General features: G+C 40.4%; 1 protein-coding gene across 2 annotated transcripts in view; it reads left to right on the top strand.

Moving 5' to 3' along the window:
• Window positions 1-25,482, top strand: part of ERAL1 (Era like 12S mitochondrial rRNA chaperone 1) — a 609,521-nt gene that overhangs the window by 205,597 nt on the left and 378,442 nt on the right. For both annotated transcript variants that reach the window (XM_044054425.1, XM_044054426.1), the window contains exon 3: window positions 22,399-22,526. In XM_044054425.1, coding sequence (XP_043910360.1) covers window positions 22,399-22,526 — 128 coding nt within the window. The remainder of the gene's footprint in view (window positions 1-22,398; window positions 22,527-25,482) is intronic.

Raw genomic sequence — 25,482 nt, forward strand, 5'->3', positions numbered from 1 at the left:
ATTTCCTCCAGGTTTAGCCACCAAGGTTCAGCAGGAATTGGCCTTCAAAGAATTGGTCCTTTCCAGACTCGGACAAGTTTCAAAGGGGAAAGAACAGGTGTGCACGAGGTAGAGGGCAATACCGAGGCTCCTACAGGGGACGCCAATGGCAACCACAAAATCAGAGAAGTGGCACAGGTAGTTCACCTGCACCACAGGGACAATCACAATGACTTACCTTTCACTCTGCCTACCAAGGCTCAAAGAGAAGCTCCTGTAGGCCGAAAATTATCTCTATTCTCAAAAAACTGGCACATTATAACAAAGGACAATTGGATTCTGGACATAATAGACAGAGGTTACAGGTTCCACTTCCATACCTTACCAACGGGACAAGGCATGCCAAACCTGCCACTAAATCAAAGGGCAGAGGCACTCATAGAAGTCTCAAAGCTGTTACAAATAAAAGCAATAGAGAAGGTTCCTCCTCAGGAACAAGGCCAGGGATTTTATTCAAGACTGTTCCTTGTTCCAAGAAAAGAAAAACAATGGAGGCCTATATTGGACTTGTCCGTTCTAAATACTTTTCTCATGGTGCCAAAATTCAAGATGCTGACGTTACAGCAACTTCTTCCCATGCTGGGCAAGGGATCTTGGCTGGTTACTCTGGACCTCAAGGAGGCATACCTGCATGTCCCTATCTGGCACAGTTATAGAAGATACCTCAGATTTCTTGCAGGAACAGAGCACTATCAATTCTCAGCATTGCCGTTTGGCTTATCTACTGCGCCCAGAGTATTCACGAAATGCCTGGCATCAGTAGTGGCACATTGCAGACTCCAGGGGATTCAAATATACCCTTACCTGGACGACTGTCTAATACAAGCAGACAGCAAACAGACTTTGATAAAGCACTTGGACTATGTCATTCAATTGCTGCAGGCTTTGGGATACACAGTCAACATTCAAAAATCAAGATTACTGCCATCCCAAGAGATTATTTTTCTAGGAGCAAAGCTGGACACACAGCTACAAATGGCTTTCCTCACAGAGGAAAAACAAGAGCATTTAACAGCTTACTTCAAAGGCCTAGCAAAATTAACCCACCTGACCGCAAGGAAGACCCTGCAGGCCCTGGGGTTCATGGCATCTTGCATTCTTCTAATCCCTCTGGCAAGACTACACATGAGAAAGCTGAAATGGTACCTAAAAAGCATGTGGTCGCAACACAGCCACAACCTAGAAGACATAATACCACTCATACCATGCCTGCAAAGGGAATTTTTGTGGTGGGCTCAAGCAAGTCACTTAAACGAAGGCATGCTTTTCAACAAAGCTCCAACAAATCAAACTATTACAACAGACGCCTCAGACCATGGATGGGGGGCGCACATGGACGGCAGATGCATTCAAGGGCAATGGACTCCCATGGAGATGCATTAGCACATAAATCAAAAGGAGATGTTGGCAATGATACATGCAATAGAAGCCTTTGGAAAATTTCTTCAGCAAGGTCATTTGCTAATAAGGACAGACAACACCACTGTCATGTGGTACATAAACAAACAAGGGGGCACTCATTCCTACCCCCTCTGCAGACTAACAATGATTCCTTGGGAAAAGTCCCTGAAACTGAACATCTACTTGCAATCCCAGTTTGTTCCGGGCAAGGACAATGTTCTGGCAGACAGGTTGAGCAGAAATTTCTTGGATCCACACGAATGGATGCTACACCCACGCATTTTCTCACAAATAACATCTGCATGGGGAAGACCAGACATAGACCTCTTTGCATCTCATCTCAATCATCACCTGGAAAGGTTCTGCACAAGGATACACCATCCTCTAGCTTGGAGAACGCTGTTTCCTTCAGCTGGAATGCTCTAACAATTTATGCATTCCCTCCTCTACCTTTGCTCACCAAGGTGTTACTGAAGATCAAGGCAGAACAACCAAGAGGAATCTTGATAGCTCCAGACTGGCCAAGGCAACACCGGTATCCACTGCTACTGAGCATAACTCACACCAAACCATGGCCCTTGCCTCAATGCCCTCTGCTCCTGACTCAACACAGTTACAAGACTGTTCATCAGAACCTGCAAACCTTAAAGCTGACAGCTTGGAGAGTTCCATGACTGAGACCCATGACTCCCTCTCCGAAAAAGTTCAGGAAATTTTGCTGGAGGCACGCAGACCTTCCACGAGAAAAACCTATTCGGCCAAATGGAAGAGATTCACAATCTGGAATGTCAACAAGGGCCAGGATGCATCACTGATGAAAATACCTCAGATATTAGAATACTTGGCAGAAATGTTTCACAGTGGCCTCTCATACTCTTCCATCAAAATCCACGCTTCAGCTATCTCAGCACATTACAACTGTGATCCACCTGTGTTTTCGCATCCCTTGCTAAGACAGTTTCTAAGAGGCATGAAGAATATCAAACCTCCAAGGAAACTACCAATTCCTGCATGGGACCTCAATTACGTCTTGGAAAAATTAACTCTTCCTCCCTTTGAACCAGCAGCATCTTCAGAAATGCAATTTCTCTCTTGGAAAACTGTTTTCCTGTTGGCAGTCACCTCAGCAAGAAGAGTCTCAGAGATACAGGCCCTCATGGCAGTTCCTCCTTTTCTCATCTTTCATCAGGACAGAGTTTCCCTTAGGACCAATCCTTCATTCATGCTTAAGGTGATATCCAGAGTGTCTCTAAACCAATCAATTCACCTGCCTACTTTCTTTCCTAACCCTCAAAATAAAGGGGAAAAGCTACTGCATACTTTAGACATTCACAGACAACTACGCTACTACTTGGACAGAACATAGTCCACCAGGAAGTCTGACCAACTGTTTGTAGTCTATGCTGCTGGAGCACAAGGAAAAGCAGTCACCAAACAAACTATCTCAAAATGGATTGGACACTGCATCAGATTCTGTTACTCTTTCCATGGAAAAAGTGTGCCAGCTAATATTAGACCACACTCCACCAGAGCTATGGCCACATCCACAGCTTTTCTAAGAGGAGTGGCTACAAAAGATATTCTAGAGGCTACTACATGGAGCTCCGTGCATACATTTACCAAACACTACAACCTGCCATACTCTAGATCCCGAGCAGGCTTTGCTTCGGCAGTCCTGCAGGGCCTTCTAGCTACACCATCTCTTGCTTAGTCCTACCACCCCCAGCTTGGCTATGGTATTCAACCCATATGTCAGGACTGCAGTTGCATTCTTGAAGGACATAGTACAGTTTTGTACCTACCATAAATGTAGATGTCCGATAGATATGCAACTGCAGTCAGGTTTTCCTTCCCTCCTACCCCTCTGTTTTTCCCTTTTGGGTCCTTTCTCCCCTTTCCTATCAGCTGGGGTTACATATTATGGTGTATCTGTTTATTACTGTTGTGCATGTCTGTTTTTTTCCTGTTTATCCATACACAAAATTTAGCCTTCCTTGGAGGGCACCTGGCATCTGGGGCAAGAAACACTGAAGAAGATGGTGTCGGCTGATGCCTTTGTACTCCAGCCGCTCTGACGTCGGGGAGGAGGCACCATCGGCCGACGCCGGACCCAGACTTTGGAATCTGGCCGACCGAAGGGCTGCCTGAGGCAGGACAACCCATATGTCAGGACTGCAGTTGCATATCTATCGGACATCTACATTTATGGTAGGTACAAAACTGTACTTTGTCTTTAGAATCAGTGGCGGTTGTTTTTGTAACTAGCTTTGGAGGATTTTATGAAGGATCTCTGCTTCTTACTGAGGCTGACCAGGGAGTTCCTCCAATCATGGGATTTTACTCTTTTTTTTTTTTTTGCAACAGTTTCTTTCTTCTGTTGTATAGTTTGTTTATGGCAGGGAACCACCAGATAGGATTCTTTTTTTTGGAGGATAGCAGTTTAGTTCTGTTAGGGATAGCACAATCCATGCACTTGTGTAAGTGCTTATAAAGTGCATTTTTGTAGGATTCCGCAGTCGTACCTCTGTTGTCCGTCTGCATGGGTGTTGTGAAGTTTGCCACTTCTGTCTTAAGAAGCGTGAAGTTGGCTTTGGAGAAATTTGTTACGGAGGTTTCCCTAATGAGGGATGGGTTCAGGATGTGGATGTCTTGGGTGATTAGCTTGTGGTCTGGTCTGACCAACGAGGTATTGACCTCTGGTGTGAAACACCAGTCACCCATGTTGGTAATGACCAGGTCTAGGATATTGCTGCCCCTGGTGGGGGTGTGGACAAGTTGATCCAAGGCATTGGAATTTATGAATTCCAAAAAACGTTGTGCAACAAGAGTTGGTACATGGGTAGTTTTCCCAGTTAACGGTGGGGTAGTTGAAATTGCCCTGTATTAGGGTGCTGGATTGTACCCTAATATTTTCCAATGTATCAAGAAATGAGGAGTGGGAATCCTGGGGCATGGTGGGGGGGGGAGGATCTGTAGCAGGTTGCAATTTGGATTGCGGTCTTGCCCAGAGATAATTGCATTTGGATAATGTTGGATGCATTATGCTGAGCAACTAGCCTGCAGGTGTGGATATCCTTAATGAATATGGACACGCCTCTACCTTTGGTGTTTTGGTCCAGGTTAGGTGGCCAAAAGGTGTGGTATGAATTATAGCCTGGTAATTTAGGGGTGCTCTCTGGAGCCTTGAACCAGGTCTCTGTCACTGCAGAGATGTCTATGTTCTCCATTTTAAGGAGTGAATCGAGTGAGTACATTTTGAGGTTTAGACTTCTAGCATTAAGTAGCAGTACCCTCAGATTTTGCTTGCTTGTACCTGTTAAGGTGGTGAATTTGTCATTTGAACCTTGCCTAAAAAAGGCATTATAGGGATGGCAAGAGCCTTAGCCAGTATCCGGAATCCCAAGATCGACGGGTGCAGGCCATCTCTGGCAAAGCATCATGGTCTGTTGATCATGTCATCACAGGCAGATACGCTTAGCCAATTGTTGAAGTCCATCATTTTGTCCTTGTACTGTGGTATCATTCTGGTGATGGCAGGATGCTACTCAGGGCTAGGGTCATACCTGCCTGGGCTACAAGATCAGAGAGCTCCTCCATGTCTCTCTTCATTTAGTCCAGGGAGGTACGTCTAAGGTCATTCACACCAACATGGACAATGACAGTCATATCTGTACTTGTGGAGTGACGTGAGTGCGTGCGTTATGTGGTGGATCCTGGCACCCAACAGGCAGCTGACAGTAATTTTCTCCTTGTTTAGTATGGTGAGTAGAACATCAGTGTGCCTGACTATAGTGTCACCTACGACTAGAGTGTTTGGTACGTCGTTATGCCTTAATGACTGTGGCTGAATGGCACACTGAGTTTGTTGGCTATGTGTCATTTGGGTTGTGTTGGGGGTGGAGTTTGCTTGTGTTTCTGTTTTGGAGGTCTCTGTTGCTTGATCAGATGAGAGCCTCCACAAATGTAGGTGTGTTTCATGTTTTTATGTGTGTGTTTTGGTGGTGTAGGTTTTGAGAGACTATGTGATGAGTGTGGTGTGGTGCAAGTGTTTACCTGCTCCTCTTGACTGTCTAGTCCAGTCTTGGGTGAAGAGAGTTTTTCTCCCAGTTTGGCTGTATAAGTGCATCTCTCACAGGTTGTAGTGTTGGGTGGTAGGAGGAGAGGGTTGTCTGTGTACATGAGGCAATTGCTGCATTGCCCCAAGATGCCCAGAATCCTCAGGTAGACAGGAGAAAACACCAGGAGCTGACCCTTAGACATGCCTGGATAGGTGCTTATTTATTAAGTACTAAAAACAGTTTTTCTCTAACCAAGTGAGGAAAGTGGAGTGCTGTAGTAATTTGTAGCTTATTTAGTGCTTCCAACAAGTTCTGAACAAGTGCTGAGCTCAAAGAAACCGATTTTAGTGCTAAAACTAAAAAACTGGCTAGTTCTAAGGGAACATTTGAAGAGCAGACTTTATGGAGTCAGGAATAGTTTAACCCTAAGCGGTGATTACTACATCTCCAACAAACTGAAAAAGTCATTTGATTAAACTTGGAATGTTTGTTACTCCATATAAAATCTGTGTATATATTTTGACATAATCCATTATTAACTTGTTGACTAACAAAGTTTTATTCTTACCATCTGTTGAGTTACTCACTCCTACTGTCTGAAAAGTTCCAGCATTATTCTATCAAAGTTGTTGTTATTCCTTTTGTAGGTCAGTCTATCTTTGATAGTGTTCTTATATTCTCATAATGGGGGAATAGCATTTTGTACTAATTCGCTCATATTCTCCATAAATTCATTAAATTTCTTACTGATGGTAATATTAACTGGTAAGCAGATTCATCCAACTTGTTTGTATTCTTTCATTAAATATTCTGTGGACTTAATTTTTCCTTTTTAAAGCAATCGGACATAGTATTACTCTCCTTTTAAGTAACTTAATTTTAACATTGTTTTGGGTTTCCCTAGAGGTGTGTGCAATGAAAAAGCACAAACATTTCCATTTTGATATTAATGGAGTTTTAAAAAATGTTTCTTAGGTTTTCAGAATTGATTTCATATATGCAGAGTATAGTGATTTACAAATTAATTTCCTTCTAAGGTAAATTTAGTATCTAGATGATTATTGCATTTCTAATGTATCATATTTATTAAACTAATAAGAATTTAGTATAATCTGCTCCTTGATGGATTTCCATTGATTAGTGCAAGTTGAGTCTATTCAACATATAATTAGAGTTAAAATTTACAGCAGTAGAATAAGATTTTACATCTGGGAAGCTAATACCACCATACTCCTATAATCTTGTATGATTTCTGTAAGCAATTCCTGGCTTTTTAGGATACCATAAGAATGAAATTAACATTTTTTTTCCATTTTCTTTAAAAGTTTTTGTCCAGTGTTAAAGATATTGAATGCTGTGTGTATGTATGTGATTGTGTATTTTATATATGAATCTATATGTGTGTGTGTGTGTGTGTGTGTGTGTGTGTGTGTGTGTATACATGTCCAACAAAGAATTATTTCATAGCACAAGTAAAAATGTAAAAAATGCAACTGAGGTCACTGCAGCCAGGTTTAATAATAAAATGTATTTAATGATGAACTTCCAGTAAAAACATGAATAATCACTTTCGGGTTACTAATAACCCTTCTTCACATTCATTTAACTAAAACCACAAATACTATTTAAATAGTTCCTTGGAACATTGTCTTCCAATCAGAATACTTAATGTTAGGCGCCAAAATTATACTAAATAAATATTTGGATATATTCAAAATGATGACCAATCATTGTCCATTTAAAAGGTGTATGTTCCTTATGATCTAGTCAATGTAATATAATGGGCTTCATCTCGAACACTATTCACCTTTATTACTATTATTCACCAATCATCTTAATCTATCCGCAAGCTCCACCAATAAAAACCACTGTCACTTTATCCAGTGACTGGTCATTCCTCATATATTCATACCTCCATATTGGCCAGTACAGTCATCATCCTTCTCCACCAATCACTTTGATCTGACTGCGAACTAAACCTATAGTATAGTGGCAATCACTTCATCCAGTGACTAATTATCTTTAGTACATTCACATTTCCTCATTGGATTACTTCCATCTAGTTTAGCCAGTGAAGTCATCATCCTTATCCACCAATCACTTTGGTCTAACTGCAAAATTCACCTATAGTAGCATTGCAGTCACTTCATCCCTTGACACATTATTGTTCACATATCGATGTTTCTCAATTGGATTATTACCATTCAACATAAAATACTTCCCACTAATTGTGGGTGTCCAATGAAATCTCTGATAATTGCTCAGTCAAACGTAATTAAAATAAAGTCATCATATTAAAAAAATTCCTTTGCAAAGATCCAGTTGGTTAAAAAACCCTCACTGGGTGCCAATCGTATCTACTCTAAATATCATACGATGTTTATATTGGCTGCGGCATCCAAATTTTCCATTCCAACATTAATCTGCCTGATTTACGTTTGTCGCATCATAAATTTTTATTTTGGTCACATAGGTTCATAGGTAGGTATTAGGCTATCGGCCCAAGGGCCTACGTAAGCCTAGCCAGCAAGGTTCCATAGCTTACGCCACCCAAGAAAGTTATTTTCCTATGCCACTGTCCAGCAGAGACAATGAAGTGATCCCCGGGATGTAACTTTGCTTGACATTGATCGGTAGCTTGTTCCAGAGTATAAGAAGTCTCTGGGACAGGAATCTATCCCTCCAGCGTGTCCTGTTTTGTGGTGACAAGGTTTAGGTCACTAGAGCGTGTAGCTCGGAGGGATTGGGATTTCTTTAGGTGTAGCATGTCCAACAGCTCTGGGTTTGACATAGCTTTATATGTTAGGCAGAGATCACCTCGGAGTAGGCGATATGCTGCGGAGTAAAGCTGGAGTTTTTTGAGGCGATCAGTGTAGGGCATTTGTTTGAGGCCAGTAATCCTCTTTGTGAGGTACTTCTGTGGCCTTTCCAGCTGCTGCAGATGTCTTGTGAGGTACATTCCAAAATGGGCGTTGTACTCCATAATGGGTCTATTGAGTGACGAGTAGAGGAGAACAATGACCTCTTTTTTTTTTTTTTTTTCCTGGATGAGAACCCTTTTATGATGAGATGTGCCACGTAGAAGGACTTCTTGACTACTGTGACGATGTGACTATCAAAGGAGAGACTACTGTCCACCTGGGTCCCAAGGTCTCTTATCATGCATTCGGTGTTGAGTAGATTGCTGCCTATGTGGTAGTTCATGGGTACAGAGTTTTTACCAAAGTTCTAGTTGGTTGTACATCCGCAGTGGAGAGGCATATATCCTGCATTTAAGCAGTATTTCATTCACTGGCCAGTAAGCTTATTAATGCTGTATATGTGCAGTATGACTCCTCCAAGATCATTCAATAATATAAATAGAGCTGTTTATCTCCTATCCAGGAATATAATTTCATCCCTTTGGACATTATAATATCTATATACTTTGTATAGATCAGCGATGTATTGTCAGTGGATTCCAGCCAATGAAAAACTATTCCAACTTTTACTCCTCATTCTTATTCGTTTATTTCTGTCTCATAATATCCAAATATGATTGGTCATCGATGTCTTCACTTTGAATCAGTGAGATCTTTACATTCCTTCAAACCACTTCAGTCCTAATTGGTTGTACATCATACTGAAGAACAGGATAACGACATGGGTACTGCATTTTAGTAGTATATCCCTCAAAGGCCATTGTACTATCAGAGCTGTATGTGTAGAAAAAAATTTCCAATCAATAACCTATATGAAGCTATATAACTGCAAATTTCATCCCTTTAAACATTATAAATATCTGTTTATGTTGGAGACATTATATAAATGAATGATGTCCTAATCAAAAAGTATCAACGGATTCTGTCTAACCTGGAGTCCAGTCAGTATAGCCAATATGAGACTATTCCAACTTCACTCATTGTTCTTTATTAGTTCATTACTATCCTATAACATCTGAATTTGTTTTGTCATTAATGCCTGCACTTTAGACCAATAGAGTCCATGCTTTTCTTCAAACCACCAATCCTTTCAGTCCAACCGCAAGATCCATCAAATTCAGGCTGTCCACCTCATCAACTAATCTTTCCTCCTTGATTTTGTCAAAGTATTGCTGATAATATTGAAACTTCTGTGTTCATTGGAATAGGAATATAATGTGCAGCTCATGTGTCTTTTCAGTCTCCAAGCCAGTTTCAAGGGGAAATGTGCATTAAGTCCTGGAGACCTACAGGCCTGTAAATTTCCAATCCAGGACATCTCCACTAATTCAGCATCATTGTTAACATCTCCACCTCTTATAGCTGGTTTTAATATTTGTAATACCCTAAAGTAAAACTTATGTTCAGCATTATCGTTTTATATGTTTCATAAGTGGATTCTTGAGATCACGTAATCTGATGTCATTATAGCATGCTTTGAAATTCTCTCCTTTAGATGCCTTCCAGTTTTTCCCACATAGAAGCTTGTGCAAAAATTGCAAGTAGCTTGATAAACCACATTTTGAGTGGGACAATCAGCATAAAATCTAAAGTTACATCTCTTACCAGATGTTGGATGTATACAATCCTTCTCCATTGATGTATATATTTACAGCAAGTACAGTAACTGCTTGGATATGTGCCAAAACGATCGGATGTAATTCCTCTTGTTGTTACGATCATTACATAGGAGTTGCTTTAAGTTCTTATTGTTCCTAAAGGCAAAACATGGTACTTCTCTCATTATCCTCTTGAGCCCTTTCAGTATGTAGAATCTTCCAATTATTGTGAATAGTATCACATATATATTTTAATATTGTCAGTATAGATCAACACCAATCTAACTCCTTGTTTCTTGTTGGTAAAATCTTGCACACTATTGTTCTGTGTAGATACCATTGGTTCATTAAATAGATAAGGTCTCCCTTTATCATTCATGTGTGTTCTCGCATAATTGGACATCATCTTGACTTCTTGGGTGTTACATTTTCTTTGTATAAATAATTTCTCCACATCACTCATAGCATTCCTAAAATCTTCACCATTGGTATGGAGTCTGGATGATATTTGGAACTGACCTTTCAATAAGTTTTTCTGTATATGTCTGGAATGCATATTAGATTTGACAAGGATATTATTGTGAGAACACTTGGGAATAATAAAGGGAGACCTTATCTATCCAATTGGATATCATATTGGAGTGAAGTTTTATAGCCCGCGACATGAGCTCTCGCCTTGCCCAGGGGTCGTGGGTGAAGAAAACATATGAAAGTACTTGGAAATTTACAAATGTATGCAGCAGTTACACATGTATGAAAGTTTTGCACATTCTTGCATTCTTCTTAGCAGAACTGAAAGTGTGTAAAGCTAAGTTTAGGTTGGCATTTCTTCACAGGCTTTGGAAGCTTCAAAATCAGTACCACTCAATTGCATTTAATGCATTTACATGTCTGCATAGTGGTGTGATTTGCACTATTCTTACCCATGTCTGCAGACCATGACTATGAATACCAGCCCTAGTTCCTTTAACTCCTCAACGGTAATTTTACCAACATGAATAGCTGTCAGTATTTGGAAAGCCACATACAAATACATAAAGGCTATTTGCTTGTTTAGACTACTAAAGAAGCAAGTTTGAGAAAAGGGGTGTGTAAAAATGTAAAATTGGAGAAAAATTGTTGCATGGAGAGGAGATGGGCAAGTAGTGAAATAGGAGGAAAGCTGCTGAAGATCAGAAACAGAGTAGGGGCATGTAGAAATTTGTTTTCTTGGGATAGACTGATCAACTAATGACCAACTTATAGGTTCAGTCTGGGTTACATTATAATGTAACAAAACGTATGCAAACTAGTGATTTATGAGTATGCATAGAATATCTGACAAACCATAGATATACACACAAAATCTAATAAAATAAAATTTATATTCATGTAAGTGGAGTAGAAAAGGAAGAATAGAGTTAAAGTAGGATGAGTAGAAGTGGTGAAGATATGGCACTACTAGCTAGGCTAGGAAAGCTAGTATAGCGCAGTAAGATGAGAGGAAACTAGATTATGTATTGTGGGTTTAGAGTAGTAATGGTGAGGTAAGCTGTATGAGTTAATCGGGTGGCTCAAGTATGTGAGAGGCAAAGGTACCATGCAGTTTGAGCTATGCAACATGACAAAGATGTGGGTGGTAAAAGGAACACTGGATGTTGCCAGTGTTTTGGAAAAGTGTCACTCGGTAATGTAGTTTGTCGGCAGCTCTAGTGGCATAGAGAGGTTATATTTTAACATCTTGGTTGACTGATGGAGCAGCAGAGATGGATAGGCATTACCATCCTGGCATGAATGGGCTGACCTGTGGGAGTCTCCTGTGTCTGTCTCTGGTGTAGGCTGGAGAAGGAACAATGGTAGGCTTGCCCACAAGAGGAGAATAGTGGTGGAGACATGGAAGAGCTGCTCCTGAGACAAGTTGATACGTCACACATTTCCATTAAATGACTTCCCCTCAGGCATAAAGGGCCCTTAAAAGCCTAGCCTTGCAACCCAAATATGACCCACAAATTTGATATGCGTTTGATGTATGTGGTGAATTACTGACTGCTTCTGTAAATCAGATATGTAGGAGCCGGACCACTGGTGAATTTCAAATGACCTATCCATTGGTGGAACTTGCCTTAAACAGGGATAAGAAGGAACTTCACGTGGATAGGGAGCCTATTCCAGAAAATGGGATGTCTCTGAGAAAATCTCTGTCTCCTACATGTTCTCTTTATACTGGAAAAAACTTGGCTGGATGTATGACAGAGTGACTCTCCAGGACATCCTTTGTTTCCTTGCTGGTCTTGAAAAAGTTTTTGAGCATTGGACCAAAGTAGATTGGATTGCCACCAGACCCAGCAAGGGAAATGGGGCACTGGGTTGACTGTCTGAATGAAAGAAAAAGGGATCAAAAATAAAGCAAAAAAAAAAAAAAAACAGTAGCTTAGCTTGTCAACTGCCCGTGTAACATTTTGGTAGTTTCTTGGGATGTAACACTAAAGTAATATGTGTGTTGCACATCTTCCTGTCCCTCGTTCCCCTCCCCCCTTTTACATTTCTGCTCATATTAACCCTTAGCTGAGTATATTTCAGCCCGGTGGAATATTTTGCGTGGTTTGCAGTTACTTCAGCTGCCAGATGAAATTCTGAAGTCTGTGTCCAGTTCATTAGTGTGGTGATCCAGTTCATTAGTGTGGTGATCCTAGCTTGTTTCAGAGCTTCACGTGAACTGAGATGGAAGATTTGGACTGCAGTGAAATGTTAACAGAAGGCTTTCCTGCCAGCACACTAAGTATTCTTACTTGCATTTTGAGCTGCTTGGGCTTTGTAACAAATTTTAGAAAAACTGTTTGACACTTGCTCTGGAGACAGGGTGGTAATGGCATGCTTAGCTCTAGGGAAATTCCCTCTAGGTTTAGGCAGGACTTACTGCTAAAGCATTTCAGTGTGTAATGAGATCACTGCATTGTCCATCTTCTTTTGCTGGAGGTCAAACTTCTCAAATTCCGTTGAGGTCATTATATACGTACTATGCAAGTCATACAAATAATGTATATATTTTTCCATTGAATGTTAGTACTTTGGGTTTATGTTTATCACACGTTGTCTGCTACATGTTAATTTAGTCCAAATGATTTACTGACCTCTCAGAAGACATACTGTAAAGGTTATTGGTATGACTGCTGCCATGTTCTACATTATGTATATAATGACTAACTTTTCACTGATTGTCAGCACTTTGGTCTGTTTTCACATTTTTAGTTATGGACAATGTTTTTTTGCATTCGTATACTATTACCACTATAGTCATCTGAACTGAACCTAGAGATGGCCCATTGTGATCAGTATTCTTTCCAGTTTAACAAATGTATATATGTTATAAATGCATTTCTGTGGTATCTTTTAAGATGGCACTACTGACCTCATTCACCCCACTTCTTTTGTATGTATGCGTGTTCTCTTTCTCCCTGGGGTATATTTCCATTTTGTTGGTCTAGTTCCAGGGGAGCTTGAGCAGTTGGAGGTGGAGCAAAGCTAAGGATTTTGAATATGGCTGTTGATCAGTAGAAGCCATGGGTGGAGAAGGAGACGTAAAAGATTTACTAGATGTAGACTACAAGATAATCCACTTACCTTGTATTCCTTTGCTTGGGGGTTTAAAATCATAGTGTAGATCGGCACTACCTTAGCCCCTCCTCAACCAAGCTTACATATACTCCCCCATCCCAGGTACCATTTTCAGACGGTGTTCTGATCGAGTGCACATCCCATCCCATGCAAGTTCTTTCACTGCTTGTATCATTTTTTTCTGCAATGTGCTCAACTGTGTTACAAGTCATTATATTGCTCACAGTAGGCTAGTATCCAGTTAAATCCATATTTTATAGTAACAGAGTAAAAGCAACCATTTAGTCATAATTCAAAGTACAGCACATGTTTAACTGCTAGTAATGTGGTTTATAGTTACACGTATAACAACTGTGAATGATCCATTGTAGAAGTTGTGTGTGCATGATGAGAACAAGATAGTCATCAGTTTCTAGTTTGCGATAGTCGCTCTTAAGGCAGTACATGTACATGCATTAGTTTCTTTACCATTTATGTATAAATAGCACTAGATTCCTGCTCAGGCGCATGTAACATAGATACGCTGCTATGCTGTTGGTCTGACTTCCTGTATTATTAACCAGCATGATACCTATTGAACTTGTCTGACTGTGAATTAAGTGTGTGATATATCTAGCTTGTTGTTTCTATCCACAATATATTTTATTGCATTGTAGCTGTTCTGTGGCTTTTTTCCCTGCCCTAGATAGACTCCTAACCTCTGTTTCCCCTATTCTCTCCCTAACAGTTTGCTTCTGCTCAGTTGCTTGAGTTAGCTGGCCCCCACCCACCCAAGACCTGTGGACCATTCACTTCTGTGTGTTTCTTAACCTTAACCAAAGAAAATTAAAAAAAAAAAAAAAAGAGTACGTTTGTTTTGAAATACAACTGCAACAGTATATGTAACATGGTAGCGCGCACTCGATCGGTCCAACGTTAAATTCTGATTTCCTTATCCCTGCTTCTAAATTGCCCCTCTCAGCTACTCTTCCCTGCCCTTCCTTAACAGTAAACCCTGTAAAAGGATTCCTACACCTTAGACTACAAGATAATCCACTTACCTTGTATACGTTTGCTTGGGGGTTTAGGTCCCGCTCTGTTCACCTGTGCTATGCACAGGCTCGCTTCGTGCGCTACCCTGCCCCCAAATCCCATCTGCCTCCACTACATCTAAATTTATCTTAGCCTTCAACCACTCCCACCCTCAACACCAATCAGAACAATCAACCAAACTCCTTCCCCAAGCAACCCCCTCCTGACTTACCACACCACTAGACTAACACAGTCATGCTGTTAAATGTGATCTAACTCCTTACCCTCGCTCTTCTTGCTCACTTAACATCATACCAGAACCACACCATAGACTCTCCTCACCAGTCTCACTGCGCCCTCACAGCAACTTCCACCAACTCTCTCTCTCTCTACAACTACACCACCCCGGCCATCAAACTCTACATCCCTATGCACCCACTCAGATTCCAAGTATCCACAACATTTAAACAGAAAATATCCCTAAGATACGACAGGTTCTGTACAATCTATGCTAAACTAATATTTGCTTCCCCAATCCAAAATAACCCACGGTGGAAACATCCAGCCAAACCCTGGCCCCAGCATCTCAAACCCCACCGCCTACTCCCTTCATAATACCCCCCATTCCCTAATCACTGCCAACAAAAAAATCTGGCCTCTTCATCTTACCTCTAAACATTAGAAGCATATGCAACAAAATCCAAGACCTACATGCCACCATAAAACTTTCCTTCCCTGATATTCTCATCCTAACAGAAACCTGGCTCAAGCCTCACATCAGAAGTGAGGAAATACCCCCCCCCCCCCCCCAGGTACAGCATCCTCCATGCAGATAGACTATCCAAGAAAGGGGGTGGTATAGCAATTATGTGTAATATTGCAATTATGTTTAAACACCACCTCAACATCCAAACTCTAACTAAATCAGCTCTCCTGATCGGAAAGGAAGAAAGGAAGAAATCTTATATGCCAAACTCGAACTAAACCCAAACAAAACTATCAGTATCATTGGCTGCGACTTCTCTCCAGGCCAAAATATACCACCCCTAGAAACCCTCCTGAACTGGGCCAATCTTTCTCTACCCCAGGAAACCATCATTTTCTGTGACTTCAATAATCAGCTGGCTATCTTGTACTAAAGACCACCCAGCCATACACCTAAACCTACATAGTTTCTCTCAACTAATGCAGTCACACACTCATATAAATAAAATCCCCAACAAACATACCATCCTTGATTGGATACTAAACAAAGATTCCCATTCTTACATTACTGGCTGTCTACCCGACAGCCTCAGTGCCACTCCCCCACATTTCTCCTAAAACATCATGTCAGCAGTGGATATCCCATAATCCTATAGACAGATCAAGCCATCCACTTCTTCAATAGCACCTTCCTCAACATCTTAAACACCCACGCTCCCCTAAGATACGCCAGAGTCAAACCTAAAAGCTCCCACTGGCATCAAAAAACCATGCGGTGAGTAATGAAAATCAGAGAGAGCCTGGGATCACTGGCACCCGACAACCCCTACCTCTGCTAGGCAATCATTCCTTCAATTGCACAATAATTCAAGTAACAAATAAAAAAACAGATAAGGCCCTTTACTGTCAGGCCGCCCTGAACTCCTCCCGCCACAACCCTTCTGGTCTACAATAAACTTTCTACTCCACCTAGGTAAAGCAGACACCCCACCCACCATCCCCTCCTCCTCTACCAGTATTGCTGACTCCTTCAATAAACATTTCACTGGAACCATTCTCTCCCTATCCAAACAACAACAACCTTCATCTACCCCCCCATCCCAGCCCTAATTCTTTACCCCCCCTTCTGCATTTTCCTTTGTACCACCTCTTGTATAAAAAAAAACTCCTAACAAAACTTAAGCCCACAAAACTCGCAGCTGACAACCTTGCCTCAGAATACCTAAAAATCGCAGCCGACACCTTTAGGCTATCCAATTTCCATACTAATTAGCCGCTCCACATCAGAAAGCTATGTACCCTCTCTGTGTGAAGAATCGCACACATCATTCCCCTTCGCAAAGGAAGCTCCTCTATTGATCTTTCCAGTTACTGCCCTATCGCCATCCTCTCCCCACTCTCCAAGATCCTTGAAAAATGCATCAACTCTCAGGTAGTAAACCACCTCCTAGCTAACAAATCTCCTCTCCAAAACCCAACATGGCTTCAGGCTATATCACAGCACTACTACTGCCTTGATCTCTTTCAATGACATGCTCCATCATAAAAACAATGGAGTATTCTCCACCACTATATTTCTAGATATATCTAAGTCATTTGACATGGTATCACACACAAATCTACTCTGTGCTCACTAATCTCTCCTTCTCCCACTCGGCCACCCACTGGTTCCAAAGCTATCTGACCGGCCAACAACAATCGGTCATCTGGAAAGATAGCCTATCCCATTGTCTCCCCATTACTCTCTGAGTACCCCAAGGCTCCATCCTTGGCCCCCTACTATTTTCCCTGTTCACCAACAATCTACATACCTCCACAAAGCACATTTCCCTCATACAGTATGCAGATGACTCCACCCTCATCTGCTGTGCCTCCACTCTACCAGAACTTCAAAGGATCACACAAGAGTCATTCTCCTTAGTAGAAAGCTGACTATCCAACACTCCTCTTCTACTCAATCCTAACAAGACCAAACTCCTTATCTTCCAACCCTCCAAATCCAACCAAACTCCCACCCACTTCAAGATCTTCACCGAAGACAATACCATCATCATCCCATCAGATCACACCAAACGTCTTGGTGTGGAGATTGACAACAATCTCAAATTTGATGTCCACATATCTCTCACCATAAAGTACACAAAAAAACGTGGGGCACTTTATAAAAACAAACTATACCTAACCAAGGCAGCTACATCTTCTATTGCCAACTCCCAACTAATATCCACCTTATTCTACTCCTCTCCTATACTAACCAACCTGACAGTCTGACTTAAACAGGCTTGAATCCCGCTACAGTAAAATAGCAAAATTTGCAGTGGGCGCATCCTGCCGCAGCCACCACTGCTACTCCCTAAGAGAACTAGATTGGCTGGAACTCCCACATCTTCTTCACCTCTTTTTTGCCCATAAACTAGTTAACCATCCTCTTAAAATACCATCAAATTTAGAACTTTCTCCAAACTTACTGCTCCTCCAGATCCCTGTGCTGCAACAGCAGAAATAATCTTCTGGTCACCAAACCCAAAAACTCTGCAGGTGAAGCCTTATTCTCATGTGCAATACCCAAACTATGGAACAACCTCCCCCCTCTATAACCGCCCTACCATCTGGTAGTCAGTTCAAGACTGCACTCAAGACTCATCTAAAATTGCACTGGCTGTGCCCCTGCCCCAATCCCGACTAAAAACTCCCACCCAAACAATATAGTACCCCTTTAATTATCTGCTACTGTGCATATTGACCTTACTACCACTGCCTCTATATATTGATTACATAAGTTTTATTTTCTCTCTTTTTTCCAAACTCCTGCAAGTATCTGTTGTTGTTTTAATGCCTTATTATGTATGTATGTATGTATGTATGTATTTATTGACTGGGATAGTCGAACTGGATTTATGTCCATTTTCAGTAGAGTCCCAGGGAGATAAGCTCCACGAGATTACTAGACTACTAACATACAGGTACTAGTTGTTATACAGTTAAATAATACAAATTTTAAGCAGTTAAGGAATCTTCACAGTTTATACAAAAAACATGTTGCAAGCATTAGATAAGATATTTTAGACTTTATGTACAAGACTTCATTAGTAACTAGAAAGTAATTGTTAAACAAATATATACTTCAAGTTTAAACAGTTCAGCAATGCTCACAGTTTAAACAATGCTTGTTGCCTGCCATTAGGTAGGTTGCTTTAGAATTATATGCAGAAGAATTTAACTAGGCATTTTAAATTATCTCTATTAGGATAAGATATGTTTTTGCCAGGGATAGGCCTTGATCTAAAAAGACACAGAGCAGGAATTAGGTCTTGAGAGGGTATTTGGCAAAACCCTAAGAAATTCTGGTTAGGGATTAATACTCTACTACATCCAGGCACCTGTAAAACACCCACCCCTACTGGCATTACCAAAAATAAAACACCCACCCCTACTGGCATTACCAAAAATACTCCCCTACAGATTGCTGACTCCAACAACTTCTTTACTGAAGCTACCCAATCACTTGCTAACTCACTACCGCCAGTTGCTACCTATTCTCCCCTCTCCTCCTTTACATCTCCACCCACTTTCCAATTCCAACCTGTCTCTACATCACTTATCAGTACCCTCTTACAAAAACTCAAACCCTCTACCCCCTCTGCAGACCTATTACCTGCTCAGTATCTCCAAATTGCAGCCAAAGTCATTGCCTACCCTATCTCAATCCTAATTAACAGAACTATAAAAGAAGGTACTATCCCTTCTATCTGGAAAATCTCACATATTATCCCCCTTCATAGGGGTGGAAACTCAACAGAACTTTCTAACTTCCATCCAATTGCCCTACTTTCTCCTTCAGCCAAAATCATGGAAAAATGCATTCACCAACAACTAAATAACTACCTCCTTCAAAATGGACTACTAGCTTGCACCCAGCATGGCTTTCGTCCCTCCCATAGCACTACTACTGCCCTTCTTTCATTTACCGATCACATCAACAAAAACCATAATAATAACATCCTATCATCTGCTGTCTTTATTGACCTCTCAAAAGCATTCAACATGGTAAATCATCATATTCTCTTGAATCTTCTGAAATCACTCTCACTTGACACTCTTGCACTGCAGTGGTTCAAGTCTTACTTTAGATAATCAGAAACAGGCAGTGCTCTGGGATAACACTCTATCCTCCCCTCTTCCTATCTCCCTTGGTGTACCCCAAGGATCTATTTTAGGCCCTCTTTTATTCTCCATATTTATCAATGATCTGGCTTCTAGCATCCCCCAAGCTGTAACCATACAATATGCTGATGATTCCACATTAGTCTCCGCAGCCACAAACCTAGCTGAACTTCAATCCCTCACCCAAAATGTCTTTGAGCTTGTAGAAGACTGTTTTTTACAGAGATGTCTCCTCCTCAATCCCAAAAAGACTAAACTACTGCTATTTACTCCAACACAAAAATCAACTCCTATCCAATTCTCTTTCGTATCTAAAAACGGCACAGTTATATCTCCTGACACAACAACCAAACTCTTAGGGGTTACTATTGACCATAGCCTTAACTATGACACTCATATTAACACCACTATTAAACCCATAAACAAAAAGCTTGGCTCCCTCTACAAAACCAAGCCCTTCCTCACTCCCACAGCCAGAACTACCATAGCCCGCACCCACCTTATCTCTACTCTCTTCTATGCTTCACCTATATTCACTAATCTTTCAAAAACTAACGTGAACAAATTGACTACCTCTTATAATAGTATAGCCAGATTTGCTACCAGCTCCCCATTTAGAACACACCACTGCCTAAATTTAAAGCAACTTGGTTGGCTTGAGCTGCACAATCAGTTCTTAATTCAGCAACTAATTATCACCCAAAAAATCCTTTATTTCCCCGATAAAACACCAGTTCTTACAAATCTTATTAGTCCTTATAAAAATCTTTCTAACCTTCGCTCAGCTCAAAAACTTTTAGTATCCATACATAAATCCAACAATAAAGCAGGTGACTCCCTTTTCTCCTGTATAGTGGGGAAAACCTGGAACCTACTTCCTGATGAACTCACTAAGATCTCCTCTACTTCACTTTTCAAAAAGAAACTTAAACTTCATTTTACCAACCACTGGCTCTGTCCCTGCAGCAACCATGACTAAATACTCTATCCTCCCATTACATCACCATCTGACTCTTCCTTAGTTATTCCACCCTTTTTTTTCATTTTTTTAAACCTCATTCTACATGAAAGTTGGGCCTACTTCACCCATCTACACTTATTAAATTTCCACCTTCTTCCTGCTCTTCTGAAAGCTTTCCGCATTTTATTTCTCTCTCCTTTTCCTCTTTATATTCTCCTCCTTTACTAGTCTCCTTCCACTCCTTACCTAGACCTATTCTATAGTTTTTCCCTCTTCCTACTTGCTACTCTTTAAAAAAAATATATATATATTTTTCTTTTCAATCCTGTAAATAAGGGAAGTGGTATTTTATCTGTGTTGTTAGCTTATCTACTCTATAATGTATCTGTTAACAAACCTAAATGCCTTGTAACTGTAATTTGTTTAAATTATTTGTTCTTTTGGAGCTTTTCTCCCCGGGGTCTCTACTGAAAATGGACATATATCCAGCTAGACTAGCCCGGCCAACAAATGTTAAATAAAATAAATAAATAAAATAATATGAGATTACTCTGGATTTGTACAGGGACATAACCAATGGGTTTTAAGATAGAGTTTCAGATTGTGTTTAAAAAGTGTAAATGAAGACAGTGTTGTAAATTCATGGGGGAGTTGGTTCCAATACTTTCCAACTGCATTTGAGAACAGAGCATCTCCGGCCATGTTATTAGATTTACATGTTGATACTAGTAGTTTAGATGAGCGTAAAGTTGAAAGGTTCTTATATTTGGGTAATGAGACTAGCAAGTATTGGGGTGTTGGTAGGTTGGAAAGGGGTTTTGTGCGCAATGGTGAGTTTAAAGTGAATCTGATTCAGAAGCTCTAACCAGCCTAATTGTTTCAGGTTATAGCAGTGATGGGTCCTAAAGGAGGAAGGAGTAGCAGATCTGGCAATGCTATTGTAAGCGTTGGATAGCTTGTTAAGGTTATTTTTTGACAAGTTAGTATATATGGAAGAAGCATAGAGAAGTGTGGAGATAAGGTGGGAATAGGCAATAGTGGTTCTGGCTAGTGGGGAGAGAAAGGGTTTTATCCTGTAGAGGGAGCCTAGTTTCCTGTTGACAGTTTTTATGGTATTATTGATGTGGGTTTCAAAGTTCAGGTTGTTATCAATGGTTACCCCTAGAAGTTTAGTTGTTGGATTGGGAGATATGAGTGTACCATTATTGGATAAGACTGAAAAGTTCATCGGGAGTGATTTACGGGTAGGAGTGAAGAGGAGGAGTTTGTTTTTTGGGGGGTTCAAGAGGAGACAGCGTTGTAGAAACCAATTTTCTGTTTTAATGAACATTGAGTTAAGAGTAAGTAGTTGGGATTGAGATTTAGCTGAGCAGATTATTGCTGAATCATCTGCATATTGTACACAGTTAAAGGAATAGCTAGGTTGAGGTAATTGATAAATATTGAGAAAAGGAGGGGGCCCAATATAGAGCCCTGAGGAACACCTAGGGTAACTGGGAGATGGGATGAGAGGTTGTTGTCCCATAGCACTGCCTCCTGTCTATTATCAAGCTATTATCAATGTATCTTTTGCTCTGTTGTTATTGTATGTCATGATCAATACTGTAACTCAATTTTATGCTTGCTTGTGGAGCTTTTCTCCCTGAGCCTCCACTGAAAAAGGACCTGTGTCCAATCGGAATTTCCTGGTAAACAAATGTAAATAAATAGAGAAGGATCCTGTAGGACATTTTCAGTGTACTCCCTTTTAGGTGCAGAATCCTTGTAAACTGTGTTTTGGTTGATTTTTGTAGGAAAGATGCAGAAGCTTTCACTGCAAGCCAGTTCACATAGTGGAATTCCCAAGTCTTTAAGTATTTCTTGTTATGAACACTGGACTCTGCTGCTCATGTTGATTTTACTAAACTGGTCTTTTACTGTAATGCTGTTTGTTTATTTTTTGACAGTTGATCAAGAAATTCTGCTAACCACGCAGCCAGCCCAGCCTGAGAATGCGAGAATCCTGAAGGTTGCTATAATTGGAGCACCAAACAGTGGCAAATCTACCTTGTCCAACCAGCTTCTAGGCAGAAAGGTACATCTGAATGGTGGTAGACCAACATGCACTGACAACCCAGTAAGAGTAAATAAACTTGTTTTAAAAGTCATTGCTGCTTGGTAACTGTGGCTGAGTTTGTTTCATTGTGGTTGATGAAGTGTCATTTGCCACTAGTCCTTGCATTTTGTAATGAGTGACAAACAAGTAGGTGCAGTACTATTTTTGCTGTACTTTAGCAAATTAATCCTTAAGTACCTAGTTATCTCAGCAAATGGTAATAGTTCAGAAGTATTTAGTGCTGGTGGTGACTTTTTTTTTTTTTTTACCTGATGTGCAATTGGAAGAGTTTAAGTAGTAATTAGCTTGTATATTTTCTTTTAGCTGCAGTTTGAATTGTTTAAAACAGTCAGCTAACTAGTCAAACCTATAATTAAAAAAAAGTTGGAATAGTGCCAAAGCATCCGATGTTGGCAATAATTCAGTTTCTGTTTGTGTGTTTAGATGTGATATTTTTGTAGTAACCATCTATGTGTTTTTCTTTTAATTACAGCATGAATTATTTAGCCCAGTCAGCTAATTAGTCAATCTGTAATTAAAAGAACAGATCTTGAAAGCAGTACTGCTTGACCAAACGTCTTATTTAAAGGTGAGGGGATATGTTCATTTATTCATATGTGGTCACAAGTGAGATCATTTAAACAGTGATGAGGTGAGGCGTTTCTCTCTATGAAACAAGCTCGGCATGTCATTCAGTGGATAGGTTCACCTTCAGAAAGTTACCCAGGTAGAATGTGGTGATTGAAGAGGGATTTAGCAGAATTAATTTGTAAAAGTAACTGAATCTGTTGTTAAATTAACATTAACGTCATGGTGATGGATGAATGCTTGTGAACCAAGCTGAATAAATTACTATGTGCAGAATTTCTTTCACTTGATCAGAGTTGAAACATTGGAGGCATGCTGAGTTGGAGAGTGGTTAGTATATGGGTTGAAGAGGAGAACCTGTAGGTGATAACTTTAATCCATCCATTCTGGCTTATTAGTAACATCTGACTTCTGTAGGGACTTTGTGAGCAGCTATCATTGTCTGTGGAGTTTACTAGACAAGAAGAGAATGTAAGTAGGTTGCTGGCCTTTTTTGTATATTGTGCACACTCCACACATGCACTTTAAGGATGATTTGGATACTGCACTCCATCTACAGCATGTTTTTAAGATGGGGAGGAATATGGAGTATCTGGAGGAAACTGAAGTGAGAAAAGGGAGGACCTGCTGAGAACTGAACTTGTGAATATTTTACTGTGAGGTGTCAGTTGGGCCGCTCTGCAGCCCAAATGCTTTTTATGAAAATTTAATCATACTGTTTTAATGGGTAAATTAATTTGTGACTTCACAGGGAAAAGGTTACATCTATCAAAAGATGATGCTTTGTGTGGACATGAGAAATGAGCTAAAGTTATTTTATTTTTTATGAAATAAATGAGAAAGCAACCTATATTTTGACTTTCAAGTTGTTATAAATGTGTAGCATTCTGTTGTGTTTTTTCATCAACATGGCCAGTAGTCTTTCACTGGCATGCACTAAAAAGGTCTGAACCAGAGGCCCTTGATATTTTTTTTCCTGGGTTTTCAGCAAAGTAAATTCACCTCATAGGAAGTGGAGGGAGGGAGATTGTATGTATCTGCGTCTGTCATAGTGGTGCAAGATTAACAGAAGTGAGTGGGTCACAAAACTGTTTAGTCTGGGGTTATGAGCTCTTTCTTTTCCTGCCACCCCACAAGTTTTTCCCTTTACAAACTTCTCGATTCTTGAAGGCAGCAGTAAAGGAGGAGCTTCAGAAGCCTCTTGAGAAATCCCATCCAGATTGTCAGGTTGTCCCTGCAGGCCAATGAGGCAAGGGAGGGTTTTTTTTTTTAACATGACTTTGTTTTAGTATTGAAATCAGGCAAATTCTGGAAGTAGACCTAGCTGCACTCCCCTCCCAAAAAAAAAAAAAAAAAAAAGCTTTTGTGTGATGATCCTACAGCTGATTCATCCTTCTGTCAAAGGTGGTCTGAATGTGCCCTCTTCATCTTTGGAACACTTGCTTGCATATCATGACCAGGTTTTCAACAACAACATGGGAGATTCTTTCTTAGTTTCTGAAAGGATATTCCACTGGATCAGTGGCTACTCCCTTTGCTTTCTTATGTAATACCTCTATAAGATTATGCAGGGACCATTTGGTCCACTGTTCATAACCTCATAAAGTATTACAGATATGATTTTCTTATTTCAGATCTGTGGTTATGAAGGGAATGTTTCTAAAAAAAAAAAAAAACACCTAAATGAAGAATTTTCTTCTTGGACTCTGTTTTGTCTTGTTCCACACCCCAAGAGCTGAGTCCCAGGTACAGAGACAGGTAAAACACAAGGACCAGAGAGACTGCTTTTCTTAGTCTTCTGAAATCTGGCAACCATGGAGAACCTCACCAGATCAAAGACTAGTGCAGACTTACAAGAGGTGTGGAACGTAGCTGTTGGGGAGAAGAAAAAAATCTAGGGTACTAAAGGCCTGTTACCTTAACAGTAGCAGTCAGATTCTGATTTTAATCAAATGGGTCATAGGCAGAGTAATAGACCACCCCTCCCAGCCATACTAGTATTCCCTTACTTGGCTGTATCTACCCATTTACCATAAACATGCTTCAAACATGTCAGTGTGCATACTGTTTTCTTTACTTTTATAATGATCACAAAGATTTGTATGTAATTTAAAATTTTAATTTGGAATTTACACCAAAAACACTGGCAGCCATTTGCTAAATAAAGCATTCCATTTGAAAACAGACTTAGCATGTACAACAGCACAGACATACATTTGCTAAATAAAACAAAACTGTCTTACACTGAAAATAGATTTTGCATTAGCAACAGTAAACTTCTTTTCCCTTGAAACTGTTTATTGAAAGTGCACCTGGCAGCCCATTAAACACTAAGAGGGTGTGATGG

Source organism: Protopterus annectens, chromosome 13.part0, assembly GCF_019279795.1.
Source record: "Protopterus annectens isolate FY-2018-M chromosome 13.part0, PAN1.0, whole genome shotgun sequence".
Taxonomy (NCBI): Eukaryota; Metazoa; Chordata; order Ceratodontiformes; family Protopteridae; genus Protopterus; species Protopterus annectens.